The 14,798-nt window shown below is 46.6% G+C and overlaps 1 protein-coding gene across 1 annotated transcript in view; it reads right to left on the reverse strand.

Annotated features, from left to right (window-relative positions):
* Nucleotides 1–14,383: 14,383 nt before the first annotated feature.
* Nucleotides 14,384–14,798, reverse strand: part of otomp (otolith matrix protein) — a 6,234-nt gene continuing 5,819 nt past the window's right edge. The window contains exon 8 of the mRNA XM_056295410.1: nt 14,384–14,587. Coding sequence (XP_056151385.1) covers nt 14,384–14,587 — 204 coding nt within the window. The remainder of the gene's footprint in view (nt 14,588–14,798) is intronic.

Genomic DNA, 14,798 nt, shown 5'->3' on the forward strand with positions numbered 1-14,798 from the left:
TTAGTGGACACCCTGAATTGTTTTAAGTTGCACTTGTATGTTGTCTACTTTGTGTTTGTTGTCTGTTCAGCAATGTGTTGTCTCTGTACTGATGCTTCTACACAACCAAGTGCCCAATGGATAAATAAAGTTGTTTTGACTTTTGACTTTGACTTGACTTTTCCTTCCAGCTGCCTGTTCAACCTGTCTCGCCATGGAGACTTACATTCACGACTCCTTAGCCGCAGGTATCCTTAGGCCATCATACTCCCCTGTTGGCACAGGTTTTCTCTTTGTCGCCAAGAAAGACCATCCATCTTGTCCTTGCATTGACAACTGTGGTTTAAATAACATAACAGTTACAAACAACTATTCTCTTCGTATGATAAATTCTGCTTTTGAATCACTCCAAGGAGCCATAATCTGCTCCACATTCGACCTCAGAAACACCTACCATCTGGTCCGAGTCAAGGAAGGAGATGAGTGGAAAACTGCCTTCAATACCAGAAAGTTGAATCAGTTCATCTAGACACAACGTTTAGTGGGAGAAATGTTTCATCACTCATCTAAATGACTTTGTCAGTCTAAACTGACTGCAGGTATCCCCCAACCTTGTAAACAATACAGCTGCATAACGACCAAAAACAACGATCAGTTTTATATGCAAATTGCCATGAACATTAACTAGAGTTACAATGGCAATGTGTACTTCACTCATGGGGGGGGGGGGCTATCTGTAACAACAGTCTTCATAAGGAGATCAACCAGTGAAGCTGTTAATGTCAGGGGAAGACAGCGGGGGGGGGGGGGGGGCTGGAAACAGTGGCCTAGATGAAAACAGTCAGTCATGTGGAGCGGACTGCACCACATGCTGTATGTTAGCGGCTAGCATACGTGAGCCCAGATAGTTTGGATGAACTTCATCTCTCTTAAAAAGTGACACTTGATCGAAACAGATTAAAATTTTCAATAAACTCCACATCATGACCCGTACAGGCAAACTGAAGCCAGTTGTGAAGGCTAATGAGTCTGCCGAAACGACCAGTATCACAGCCAACTGTGGGAATGGGGCCTGAGATAAAACAGCCTTTCCACAATACTTCAGGAAATTAAAAAGAATGTTAAAATCAGATTTGGTCAACTTGGACTGTTGAAGAGCTGTATCATTTGTTCCCACATGAACTATTACTCTTCTAATGGAGTGATGGCAGTAAACCCTGGAGTTTTTTTTTTTTATGTCAGTGGCGTAGCACCAGGGAAGCAGTGTGTGGCAGCATTAAAGAAATGCACATTCCTAGTTATAGAATTACTGACAATCAGTGTTGAGAGGGAGAGGGGGTATAGGCTGGGCTCTGTCAGGGCAACACAGAGCACATTCAGCATCCATAGTGTGCTCCGTATTCACCGACTGAAGATGGATGGTTATAGTTGGGGACTGCTGCAGCGAGGGGACAGAGTCCTTCTTAGCAGAGGGATTCCCTGCTGTCTCCAGACGAATGAGACCTCAGAGCCTCTTGCAATCACAGCCTCCTTCAGCAGCCTGCAGCGAGAGGAGGAGGACTTGACTGCTGGAAGGGGTAGTTTGCTCCATTTTCCTGTGCTGGACTGGCAAAACTTCCAAGCAACGTCCACAAGTGGTAGAGGGGAGACAGCAGTAACTGAAGGTGTTGCAACCAGGTCCGATACAAGCGGGACCACAGCAGCATCTGGTGGATGGCTGGAGCCTCAATGGGCAGAACTGGATAGCAATTTGACAGACCCAGGTGAGGTTGTGATGTCACTTTGCCTGAGCAGCTCCTGCCACCACTAACCCCCTCGGACCAGGATGGTTGTGACTGGAGGTTGGTCCGATGAGGTGTGGAGTTAAGAACTGAAGTCTTGGGTCTGGCTCCCATTCGAGCCCACTCAGCACCTGGCTGGGCCACGGCCATGATGGAATAGAAGGACAGCAAACGGTTCCATGGCTCCCACTGCAGTGGTGATGTTCTACCCCATCAAGCTTATCAGATAGTCCATTCTCCACAGCTACCGGGCTCTCAACTCGAGCACCAGGTCTGGCACTGACTCTATGGTCGTTGCCAGCCATGGAAGAGTGTCGACAGAGTCCGAGACCGCAGCCTGCGATAGCTGGGAGGAGGTAGAGATATGCTTGGACTGGGCTAAAGCGACTGATAGAAAACTATTGATCAACTTTTCCTTACCCGGCTTTTATTCTCCAGCCAATGGATGTTGGCCTCAAGTCAGTCATGAGTAAACCAGATTACAGTTCTCAAACATCACCATGCTGTTGTTTGAAATGTTTGAAAACAGGCTGATTGAATGAATCAGTAGAATCCACAGAAAAACAAATGGGTCTTAGAACAATCCTCAGCACTCAGCAAGCTGACTGAGCAACCAACAGAAGGTAAAAATAGTAAATAAATGAACGAGTACAACCCAAAAATCGATATAAAAAAGAGCAATACCAACTAGTAAATATAATTTAAAATTATCAAGAGGAGAAGCAACAGCCACGGTGCGATCCAACACTATTGGATCCATCGTCTGAGAATCCTGTCACCACATGGACTGAATATAGAGTATGACTTGAAGTGTTTTCTGTAATATATGTTTATTTATTGGAAATTTAGATTGAGTTGTCTATGATGTTTAGAGCTGAGGTTTAACTTTTTCTGTATATCTATCAGAAATCTATTCAAAATAAATATATATTTGAACATTTTTTAATCTACTTAACCAAAAAATTGTTAGGTAAAATTCAAGTCTCTATATGTGGTAGGAGACATCATGGTTCTTGTCACCTTGTCAGAAGTGACTTGATTGGCTGTAGTTCCTGTCATTGTTAAGTGTTTTGATTCACTGAAGGCCTCTTGATTGTTTTTCTCACCTTAATGGTGGAACATGATTGTCAGTAATCACCATCAGATGTGTTACGAGGGTGTGGCATACATAACTTACCAATGCCTGTGTCCTATTATCGGTCTTTCGGACTTGGGCCATTTCCAAGGGCAACGCGACACCGGGCGCCATCTTCCAAGGATCAGAGGCATTGTTTACGTTTGCATAAACGTTACCTAGCTAACGCTAACACTGTAACCAGTTATTTTCTTGCCCGGTGCGGGATTCGATACGAGGTGTAATGCACCACAAGGCGACATCACTAACCGCTCGGCTAAAGGTTCAGACCCGTTAGCTAGGGGCTAACGTGTCTTATTAGTAGTTTACAACACTATGGATCATTAATCGTTCGTATCATAGCGAGCTAAATCGATCATAGCTAACTCAAATCGTATCCAAGTACAACGTTAGCCAACGTTATCATCATCCATCTAACGCAGTTAGACAATCAGTTTAGCAGTTCTGTGCCTGTGAGACTGTATGGTAATGTTAGCTAAGTAACGTTAGCTAACGTTATGTGTGTGTGTGAGCGAAAGGAAAGCTTACCTTTGTGAAAATGCAAGAACACTAACATTACCGCCAAAATGTATTTGAACGTGATCGATTTGCGTCTCACTGTTGCGACCCAAGCCATCCTGCGCCTCTTGGTTAAGTCCTTTATGTTCTTTCCTTCATTTCTCTTCCAAGAAGGGAAAGAAAAAAAGCGTAACCCATTCTCGAGCAGAGCGATCGTGGGATTTACTGTGGCAATTCTTCACACAACAGGAATGCCCAATCATCTCGCCTGCGTGCACTATCCCATCTAATATAGTATAGCTATATAGCCAATCTAACCTAAAATGTTACCTTAAATTTTATATATGTATATATATATATATACGTACTATATCTAACTTAAAAATCTTACCAGAGAAAATCTGTGATCTTAACATTAATTTGAAAAAATATTTGACGTTCTAATAGAGTTAGTAAGAAAAATCTGTGCTAACTGCTAACAACAATGATTGACGTTACTTGGAAGATGGCGGCTTTCCCAGAATGCAACGCGTGTGTGACATCACGACCGAAAGACCGATTGTTGTTGATCTTGAAGAAGGCCTGAGGGCCGAAAGGTCATCGAAATGAAAGAGTAATAATAAAAGAGAAATGCATATGGAGCCAGAGTGTGCAACACTTTCTTCCTACTTTCAAGACTATGTTTTCAAACCATATTAGTTAGAGGAAACTACGCATCCAAACACACACAGAGGGCAAAACAACAATAAACAAACAAACAAAAGAATATATATGGAAACATCTTAATGTTTTAGTTTTCCCATCTGACATCATCTTTGATCGTGGACAACAATTTATATCCCAGGTATGGAAGGTATTCTATTGGGCTCTCAGAGCGTCTGTGAATTTCTCATCAGGTTACCGTCCTCAGACCAATGCACAGACGAAGCTGTCCAACCAGGACCTGGGAGCTGCGCTTTGTTGTGTCACAGCCTTGAATCCCTCCTCTTAGAGTAATCATTTTAACTGGATTGAGTATGCTCACAATTCCTTGCCCAGTGCTGCCAGAGGTATGTCACCCTTTGAATGCTCCTTGGGTTACCAGCTGCCTGTTTCCTGCTCAGGAGTATGAAATTGCTGTACCCTCAGTCCAGGCCCATCTTCACTGATGTCACAAGGTGTGGAAGGATACCCGCTCCACCCTGCTTTGCTCAGCCGAACGCAAACAGCGCATCACTGACATCACCAGACTCCAGCACCTAACTACCAGCCAGTTCAGAAAGTTTGGCTTTCTTCCTAAGGCATCCTGTTACCGAACGAATCCATAAAATTAACGCCTCATTACATCGGACCTTATGAAATAGACTCAATCCCTCCGTTGTTAAACTCAAGTTGCCTCCCTCCATGAAAATTCATCCCATCTTCCATGTCTCCCAGTTGAAACCAGTTTCTACCAGTCCATTATGCCCTCCCGCCTTGCCTCCTCCACCAGCCGAGATCAGTGATGACCACCTGGTCTAAGCTGTCCAGTGGCTGTTGGACGTATGCCGCCAAGGCCATATGTACAAGTACCTGGTTGACTGGAAGGGATATGGCCCAGAAGAACATAGATGGATACCCCACCAGCTCATCTTGGACCCCCCCCCCCTCATCTGGGACTTCCACAGAGACCACCTTGACAAGCCGGGTGATTTGCCTCAAGACTCTCATTGGAGGGTACTGTCACAGCCCTGGCCATGTCTCCAGTTGTTTCCCTTGTGTGTTTCCAGGTGTCCCCTGTATTTCCCTGTCTGTCTCTGTGTATGTATATATGATGTGGTCACAGCTTCCTTCCCTGGAATTCTCTGGCTCCCTCCTGATTTGCAGCTCATTCACCTTACCTACTCAGTCTGCACACTTCCATCAACTCATCAATTCAACAGCATATGTACTATGGTTTTCCATCCACTCATCTCCAGATTGTCGTTTTAACCACTGTAGTAGTCTCTCGTTCTTGACAGCTCTACATTTGTATATTCGGAGGTATTCCTCATGTTATTTGTGTTACCTGTATTTACTGTGTCTTCTTGTGCCTTCAGGATCACTACTCTCCCCTGCCTGCCTGCCTGCCTGCATCACCTACTTGCTTATCCTCTGCCAGCTCACTTCCTTGTCCATCTATTCTGTTCAGCTCAGCTTTGCCATCTACCAGTCAGCTCAGTCCAGCTCTGCCATCCGCCATTGCCTCTCTACTTTCTGCTTTGCCTGCCATTCTAATTCCCCTTTATTCCAACAGCAAACCCCTTTTACATTACTTAATTCCCTTGTCTGTGTCTGCGTTTGGGTTCGCCTCTACTGATCATAACATCCACACTCCGGCCTTCATCCCCTCATGCCTGTTATCATTTTCCATCACACCTGCCGCTCTGTGTAAACCTCCTCATACACCTTCTTTCCTTTTCCTTTTCCTGATTTTATTTCTGCTCATCTCCCTCACCCCATCCCCCTCCACCACACCCCCCCCCCCACTACCCCAACTCCCTACCCTTCCCTTTTCCTTGTCTCTGCTAATTCCACAGTCCGCCCGCCCGCCCTCCTGACATCCCTCCTCTACCTTCACCTCCTCTTCCTCCTCATCCCTCCCCCTCTCTCCTGTTCTTGTCTCTGCCTCCATAGCTGCGAGGAGCCCCTGTCCGTCTGTTGGAGAGAGAGGGGCGGGCTAGTGAGGAGGGGCAGGAGTTTGAGGAGTTTTAATGAGCCAGCGCTCTCACTTATGACAGGATGGGTAAGTGATGGAAAATTAATCCGTTTTAGTCCGTTTGTGTGTTTGTGGTCATGTGCGTGTGCATTTACATACATGTATGTGTACATGTGGGAATGTGGGTGTACAGATTTGGGTGTGGTGTGTGTATGTGTGTGCATGTTGTCCGATGAGATTTAACTAAGCAGAGCTCACTGAGCAGAGACATTTTAAACTGGCGCAATCAATATGAGTGTGTGGGTGTATATGCAGTGTGTGTGTGTGTATAAATGTGTGTGTGTGTGTGTGTGTGTGTGTGTGTGTGTGTGTGTGTGTGTGTGTGTGTGTGTGTGTGTTGTACTGATGAATGGCCCAGCTCTTAATGTTCTCAACCACTCTGTGGACTAACTAGACTATTTAATCACCCTCTCTCATCCTCCACCTCCTCCTCTCTCTTTCCGCCTGTCTCCCAATGCTGAGTGTACTGCTGAGGCTAGACAACACTTATTGTACAATACATTACCACCATGTTTGTGTGGGTGTGTGTGTGTGTGTGTGTGTGTGTGTGTGTGTGTGTGTGTGTGTGTGTGAGAGAGAGAGAGCGAGAGAGAGAGAGAGAGAGAGAGAGAGAGACAGTGTGTGTGTGTGTGTGTGTGTGTGTGTGTGTGTGTGTGTGTGTGTGTGTGTGTGTGTGCGTGTGTGTGTGCGTGTGTGTGCGTGTGTGTGTGCGTGTGTGTGTGCGTGTGTGTGTGCGTGCGTGCGTGCGTGTGTGTGTGCGTTAGCACTACATTAATCAGTGTCCAACCTGCTGGCTTGTACACCTGTCGGCTCGTTATGGAGCAAAGAAAAAGATAGAGGTGGTGCAAAGAGCATAAATCTAATACACCCATGCACAAACACACAAACAAACATGCGCACACAACCTTGTAATACTTCTGGTGTGACATTCGATTGACTTCCATTCACTCTGTAGCCTTCCCAAACTTAGTGTCTGCTGTTAATTGCCTGACCATGGTCCCAACCTTCACCTTGATATAATCACACTTTTAACCCTGAGACGCTGAATAACACGTTTCCTAATGAGGTCTGAAAAACTGCCCCACAAATGTCTGCTTTGCTGGGGCCCTGCAAGATAGTGATCATAGATAACACACACGCGCATGCATGTGCGCGAGCACACACACACACACACACACACACACACACACACACACACACACACACACACACACACACACACACACACACACACACACACACAAGCACAGAAAACAGAATTTTGCAACCTGGAAGCTTTGGATAATCCGTTTTTGATTGGAGGTGAATGTTGACATGTGACGTGATTTCCTCTCAGTTTGTTTGTGAGTGTCAGCAGCATCAGCACATATACATGTCTGCACACTGGCATATACACATGTATATGCTGTATATTTGGCATATACAATATATAGTGTATAGTATAAATATATACTATACCTATATATAGTGTATAGTATGTAATATATCGTAATTGCGTGCGTGCAAGAGTGTGTGTGCGTGCCGGCGTGCGTGCGTGCGTGTGTGTGTGTGTGTGTGTGTGTGTGTGTGTGTGTGTGTGTGTGTGTGTGTGTGCGTGCGCCCACAGCAGTAATGAGCACTGGGCCATGGGATGCCCAAAGGCAAGGTTTCTTAACAGGGTCAAACTCAAGGACTTTATTCTGGCACCCATCCACACACCTGCCTGAAGTACACACCAAGCATACCGGACCAACAGCACACCAGCCGACCCAAGCACGTGTGGAAACAGCATCCACTTGTGTTGCTCTCAGTCCCTTCTGGATCCTGTTCTTCCCCATTCACTTTCTTTCCTTATGTCCTTCTTGCTTTCTTTTCTGTCTCTCTCTCTCTGTCTCTCTCTCTCTGTCTCTCTCTCTCTGTCTCTCTCTCTCTCTCTCTCTCTCTCTCTCTGTCTCTCTCTCTCTCTCTCTCTCTCTCTCGCTTCTCTGCCGCCCACACACACACACACACACACACACGCAGGGCCGAACACCCTCTATTCGTCCCTAAATGAAAGCGAGATTCACGCTCCACTAGCTAAGACTCTCACAGTGTAGGTTATTAATGAGAGCATGTCCTGACAACATTACACAGCTAGTGCTCCATGGAGGAGAGGAGAGAAGGGAGAAGAGGGGGGAGAAAAGGAGAGGAGAAGCGAGAGGAGGAGCGTGAAAAAGAGGAAGGAAGAGAGGGACGAAGAGAGGGAATAAAACGATCGGCAATTTGGGGGGGGGGGATTTGATAGGAAGAGCGCTGCAAAAGAGGAGAGACGAATGGAAAAGTATCACGGGGGAGGCAGGAGGAGACGGAAAGAGGGGAGGAGGTGGTAGAGTCGAGAAAAGAGAAACAAGGAGAGAGTTTTAGAACAAGAAAGGGGATGATACAGGAGGAGAGAGAGAAAAAAGAGGAGCTGTGGGAGGGGAGGAGAAAAGAGTTTGGTGAGATGAGCAGACTGTGCTTTTTTTATCCTCCTGCTTCGTTATAATGGTTAAATCGCAAAGATGATGATAGATGGGCTTCACACCGCTGATATAGCAGTGCCACCTAGTGGTCAGAGTTGTAATTGCCTGGAAGGGAGAAACTGTCCAGCCTGCAGCCTGATCTCACGTTTGATTTCACCTACACACACACTGCATAAACAGCCTCCTCCCGGTGCCTCACATTTAAACAATCCGCAGCTCAGCGTCGTTTTTCACACAGTCACATCATTATGGGCGCAACATGCGCCGTCACACAAACTGAACACAAAACATATCTGGAATATATACCAAGCCTTGTGTCTGAATATGTGTGTGTGTGAGAGAGAGTGCGCGTGCGCGCGCGCGCGCCACGGGGTCTTTGTCTTTGTGTGTGCGCGCGCGCATGCATGAGAGTTTTTACACAAACACACACACATGCTGCTGGGTATATTAGTGATCTGGGGAGCGTTATGGGAGCAGGGAGATAAGCCTGGTGTCACTGACGTCTAATCATACTCCATGTTCCTTATCGGCTCCAGGCTCAGGAGACGGAATGAACTGTGGAGAAGGGAGGGAGAGGAGGAGACGACGGAGGAAAAGAGCAGAGGAAACTGAGGAGGGAGAGAGAGGCGTGTGTGTGTGTGTGTGTGTGTGTGTGTGTGTGTGTGTGTGTGTGTGTGTGTGTGTGTGTGTGTGTGTGTGTGTGTCGGGGGGGACAGAAAGAAAGAGAAGGGCGAGCGAGAGGGATACAATGAACAGAGACGGGGGAGAGAGCGAGGGAGTGGAAGTGAGGAAGGGGAGCGAAACAGGGGGGGTGTTGGGGCGATGGGTAGAACAGGAGGAAGTGAGGGATGAGAAAAGAGGGAGGGGAGAAAGGGAGAAGAGGGGAAGGGAGAGGCAAGGAGGGGAGATTTAAGGGTCTGTTGCACTAAAAGCATATGGGGAACCAGTGCCAAGCCCTATGTCTCGATTCAGCTCACCACCCACACGCAGAAACCCACCTTGTGTAAGAGGATCTGCCACTTCAATACAACTTCCCGCTGTGTGTGTGTGTGTATGTGCGCGCGCCTGTGTGTGTGTGTGCGCCTGTGTGTTGAGGTTAACAGGAGTGCTAAGGATGGGTGGTAATTGAATAATGACAGTAAAGCCTCTGATGGATTACCTGTCACTCTTCCTTCTTCTCTTCCTCCATCACTGTCATCAATCCATCTCTCTCTCTCGCGCTCTTGCGTTCGCGTTCTCTCGCCGTGCAACCTACGGTCAAATTGCCCCCCTCCATCCACTCCCCCAATTCCAGCCATCACCCACACTTGTTTAGATAAAGACACACACACACACACACACACACACACACACACACACACACACACACACACACACACACACACACACACACCCGCCCCCCCCGAGATGGACAAACATGCACGGAGCACGCACGCGGGCACGGACACACGCAAACACACACAAACACACACTCACCCACCCAAGTGCTACCCAGTGCACAAACACAGAAACACGGAAATGCACACACACACACAAGTACACATGTGTGCGTTAAGGTTGAGTGGACCATGTAGCGGGAGCTCAAGTTGTTTTTACTTCAGCATTACAGCAAAATGGGCAGAGAGAGAGAGAGGGAGGGTGGGGGGGGGCAAGCAAGAGCGATAACGGCATTTTGCTGCAATGCAGTTCAATCTACAGTATCTGCTAACTGCTAAATGGGAGTTCTCCATCACTGACCCAGCCTATTTCTAAAGAATTAAATGTACTATTTAGGGTAAATGGGTGCCAGAGGGGCAATCTGTCTATGCTGAGTTTAGGCCTCTGCCTCCATGCAGGACCACCTATGGTGATGTCCCCGAGTCATCCCTCTACCTGGGGGGGGGGGCTCTCCACCTGATTGGACACCCTCTCTGTATGCTTGTCTTTGTGTCTGACCTCGCCTCCGTCTCACTCCCTTCATCCTTTGCGGCACCCCCATGGAATAGGATCCATGGGGGAGAGTGCAGCCTATTTCTGTGAGTGAGAGAGAGAGAGAGAGAAAGAGTGTGATGACTAAATAGAAAGTGAGAGAGAAGATGATATCAAACATAATTCATTTCCACACAGATATCACATTGCTGTTTCAGGATAATTAGGAGTCACAGAGAAATCAGGAGACGAGGCTTGTGACTTTTTATCATCATTTATTTAACTGGTTGAAAAAAAAAAGGTTTGCTGCACAGCATATTGAAGCTGAGAGCAGAGTATTTACATGAAGCTTTCATGAGGACAGCCAGACGTCGGTAGAAGACGCACCAATAGTACAAATGGTACTGGAGTTAAAGTAGCACAACAGACATTTTCAAAGTGTTGAGTTCTTTGTTTTGTTTTATTTTCTTTCCGTGCCTTCACCCGCGCCTTTTCTATCGAGGTGCCGTACACTGCTGCTGTGGTTAGAAAACCCCCTGACTCCCCTTCGTGGGGATTTCTTATGTTCCCAAGCCAACTGATGTTTTCCACATCCAGGATGTTCACGCCATTTGACAGCATGGGCTGGTGGATAACACCTGACGGGGGGATAGGGGGGGGGGCTTTGGGCCGAGAAATGTGGTTTTATTGAGAAACTCAAGCGGAAAAAAGGCGTTACGTTTCGTTTCCAACAGCAGGGCCGTGCAAGCGTAACATCCTTCATCCATTAAACACGCTCCTTTGTCTTTGCCTGTTGTACTAGTCCAAGCTCTTTAGGTACTCTCCAGCATTCTGAGGTCAGAGACTGCTGTTTGACAAGGAGAACATCATCCAATTTCTTTGTACACTGCTAGCAAGTGCTCTGCGGGAGCATGAGAAGATCAAATTAAGGTGCGAGATGGGAGGGAGAAGACAAGCAAAGCGAAGAACTGTTTTTTTTTTAATACTTGTTACAGTACGTGATTGTGGAGGTCAAGTAGACTTTCATCCACTCAGTTAACTGAATATTTTCACCGTTCCATCCAGTTACAGCACCTTACAGATATTGGTAGGATATATGATATACGCGTTGTGATAATTTGTCCGTAACAGCATAATTTGATAAAGAGCTCCCTTGTTTGAGGCTCTTAAAGAGACAGTGCACCCCAAAATAAAAAAACATGTTTTTCCTCTTACCTGTAGTGCTATTTGTCCATCTAAATCGTTTTGGAGATATATCAGCATAGCGATGTTTGCCTTCTCTGCAACACAATGGAACCGGATGGCACTCGGCTTGTGTTGCTCAAAACGCCAAAAACGTACATTTGAAAAAATTCAACAGGAAATGTCTTTGCAGGAATCATGACCCAGTTATTCGCGATAATCCACAGACCTTGTTGTTAGTACTTTCAGGTAGGAACTATTTTCTTAGACCGAACTACACCTACATGAAAATGCTCGCAATGAGGTGTGTGGGTTTTCTTGAGTAACAGGGTCAGGATTTCTGGAATGAGAACTTCCTGTTGAGTTTTTCAGATGTGTTTTTTTGGCGTTTTGAGCAACACAAGCCGAGTGCCATCCAGCTCCACTGTACTGCAGAGAAGGCAGACGTCTCTACGGCTGGTATCTCCAAAACTCGGCAACTCACACCAAAACGATCTAGATGGACAAATAGCACTACAGGTTAGAGGAAAAACGTGTCTCTTTGATTTTGGGGAGCACTGTCCCTTTAAATATCCCACACGGCTCTGAATATGTTGGTAGCACCGGGTCTGAAGACTCACCTGTGACTGGGTGTTATTCTACCTCCTACTTTTAGCATAGCACTGTTCATCTAAAGAACACTAATGCATATTTCTAAAAGAAAAAAAACCCTTCTCCAATGTCACATGCATCACTGCTGATGAAGGTAGATCGATGGAATTGAGGTTAGTTGGCTAAGTGGCATCGGACGTGATTTACTCGGTGTCATAGATGGCCGCTGTACAATAGGAAATGCTGAAAGCTAGCACCAGCTTTGGAGGGAACTGGCGTTGAGGGTCACAGGAGGCAACTTGACTCCTATTCCTATTCTCCTAACTGTTTAATATGGCGTAAGAACACACCGTGCTTTGGCACGGACTCCCCCCGTGCCAAATGTGAGAAAGCAGTGAACCCAACATGTGTGCTGGCACCGAAAGTTGTAAGCTATATAAGCTGTGGGAAAGCAGCAACCCCACCAATACACTTTCTCTCCATCTCTCTCTCTCTCACTCTCACTCTCTCACACACACACACACACACACACACACACACACCTGCATGCACACATATAGACAAACAGGTAGGGCATACACATACATATGAACATACAGGAACACGTGCAAAAAACATGCTCATGCACTTCTCCATACACAAACACATGGAAACAGTGCATGCATGCTCTTATCCTCTCTCTCTCTGTCATGCACACATACATGCACACACGCACATGTGCACGCACGCACGCACGCACGCACACACACACACACACACACTCACACACACACAGACTGCCCATTAGGACTATACTGGATGTGAGAACAGGGTGTATACTGTATACACACACATCTACAGAAGATGAGGCTTCTGAGCACAAAGTTAACACCACCCAATTTTTTGGTGCCAGAGACAAACTCCGACAAAACTCTGTGAGAGCCGAGATTACTGCACCGAACCAAGAAGGCTGTCTTTTTCCCTCGGTGAGCCGCGGGGTAGGAAATCATCCCTCTATTTCAGCAGGATTTCGATAGTCTACGCAAACTATTCCTGGGGTCACTTGCAACACTAACGGGGAAATCTTCAATAAAATCCTTTTTTAGGACTTAGTTGTAAATAATGACATAGTTATGACACTCAAGTTGTACAAAACATGCTGTACTTTTTTTTCTCCCATTTACTACCCTTTTCAGTGACATTTCATTTTTTAACCCCGAGCTGCCAATTTCAGGGATGTTTCATGAACTTTTGAGCTGCCTTTGTGCCAACGAGTCCCCGGGTGGTCGTTTCTAACCTTGCCAATGTCAAAGCAGAGGAAGAAGCAGGTTGGGAGAATGGGAAGAGGACAAAAAGTGACAGCGAATGAGTGGCGAAATGAGAGGAGAGAGAGAGACAGATGAAAAGCAAAAGGAGATGTGAGAGATGGAGAGATGAAACGAGAGACACAGATGGCTGGGAGGGGAGGCGGAACGTGGAGATTGGGCCGACGGAGGAGGGACGGTTTGGAAGTTGGATGCTCTGGATGTCTTCCTCTTGTTCCATCAGCAAAAGCCTGTCAAGAGGGGAAGCAGAATAATGAGGACAGCTGCAGCTGACGTGCACACGCACACACAGACACACACACACACACACACGCACACACACACACACACACACACGCACACACACACACACTAGCACATTCATGAACAATGTCCGTTTGACATGGGTACAAGCAGCACATCCAACTATAGTGGAAAAAAACAACCCTCACCCCATTGCCCAAGTCTTACACAAACACAAAGCAGTGTACACACTTAAATGCATGTAAGGCCCACATGTACATAAACACGCACAAAAACACAAACATGACACACTACCACTTTAGGATGTATGCCAACATGCACATAAAAACAACACATAAACCCTCACCCAGCTATTCTCTCTTTCGCTTTCTCTCTCTAGCTTGCTCTCTCATGCACACACACACACACACACACACACATGCACACACACATGCACACATATACACACATGCACACAGACATATACACACACATGCACATGCACACATACACACATATACACACACGTGCACGCGCGTGCACACACACACACACACACACACATATATACACACACACACACACACTCACTCACACACAGAGGCACTATCCTTCTTACCCTCACACTCGAAGGCTTGCAGCATGGTGGTGTAAGTGGGCCCCAGCCATGAGCCGTAGCTCCCCAGAACCCTCAGCAGGTGGTGGGTGGAATCACTGAAGAGAAGATTTGATTTGCCATAGCCTGCTGAGCTGAACAGACTGAAACCCTCTGTCACGTTCCCAAACGCGTTCTGCAAGGGTGACGAAGAGAACGACAGACACGGGGAAGAGAGAGGGGTTGAGCGACAGAGACACCTGTGCAGGTGAGTGTGAGTGAAAGTCAGCATGTGAAAACGTGCCGAGTATTTTCCTGCCATGTGTTTGTTTGTTTGTGTTGCACACACAGGCGTTGTGCACATGGACTCATCATAGTCATAGTCATATCTGTGTGTGTGTGTGTGT

This window comes from Lampris incognitus, chromosome 16, assembly GCF_029633865.1.
Source record: "Lampris incognitus isolate fLamInc1 chromosome 16, fLamInc1.hap2, whole genome shotgun sequence".
NCBI lineage: Eukaryota > Metazoa > Chordata > Actinopteri > Lampriformes > Lampridae > Lampris > Lampris incognitus.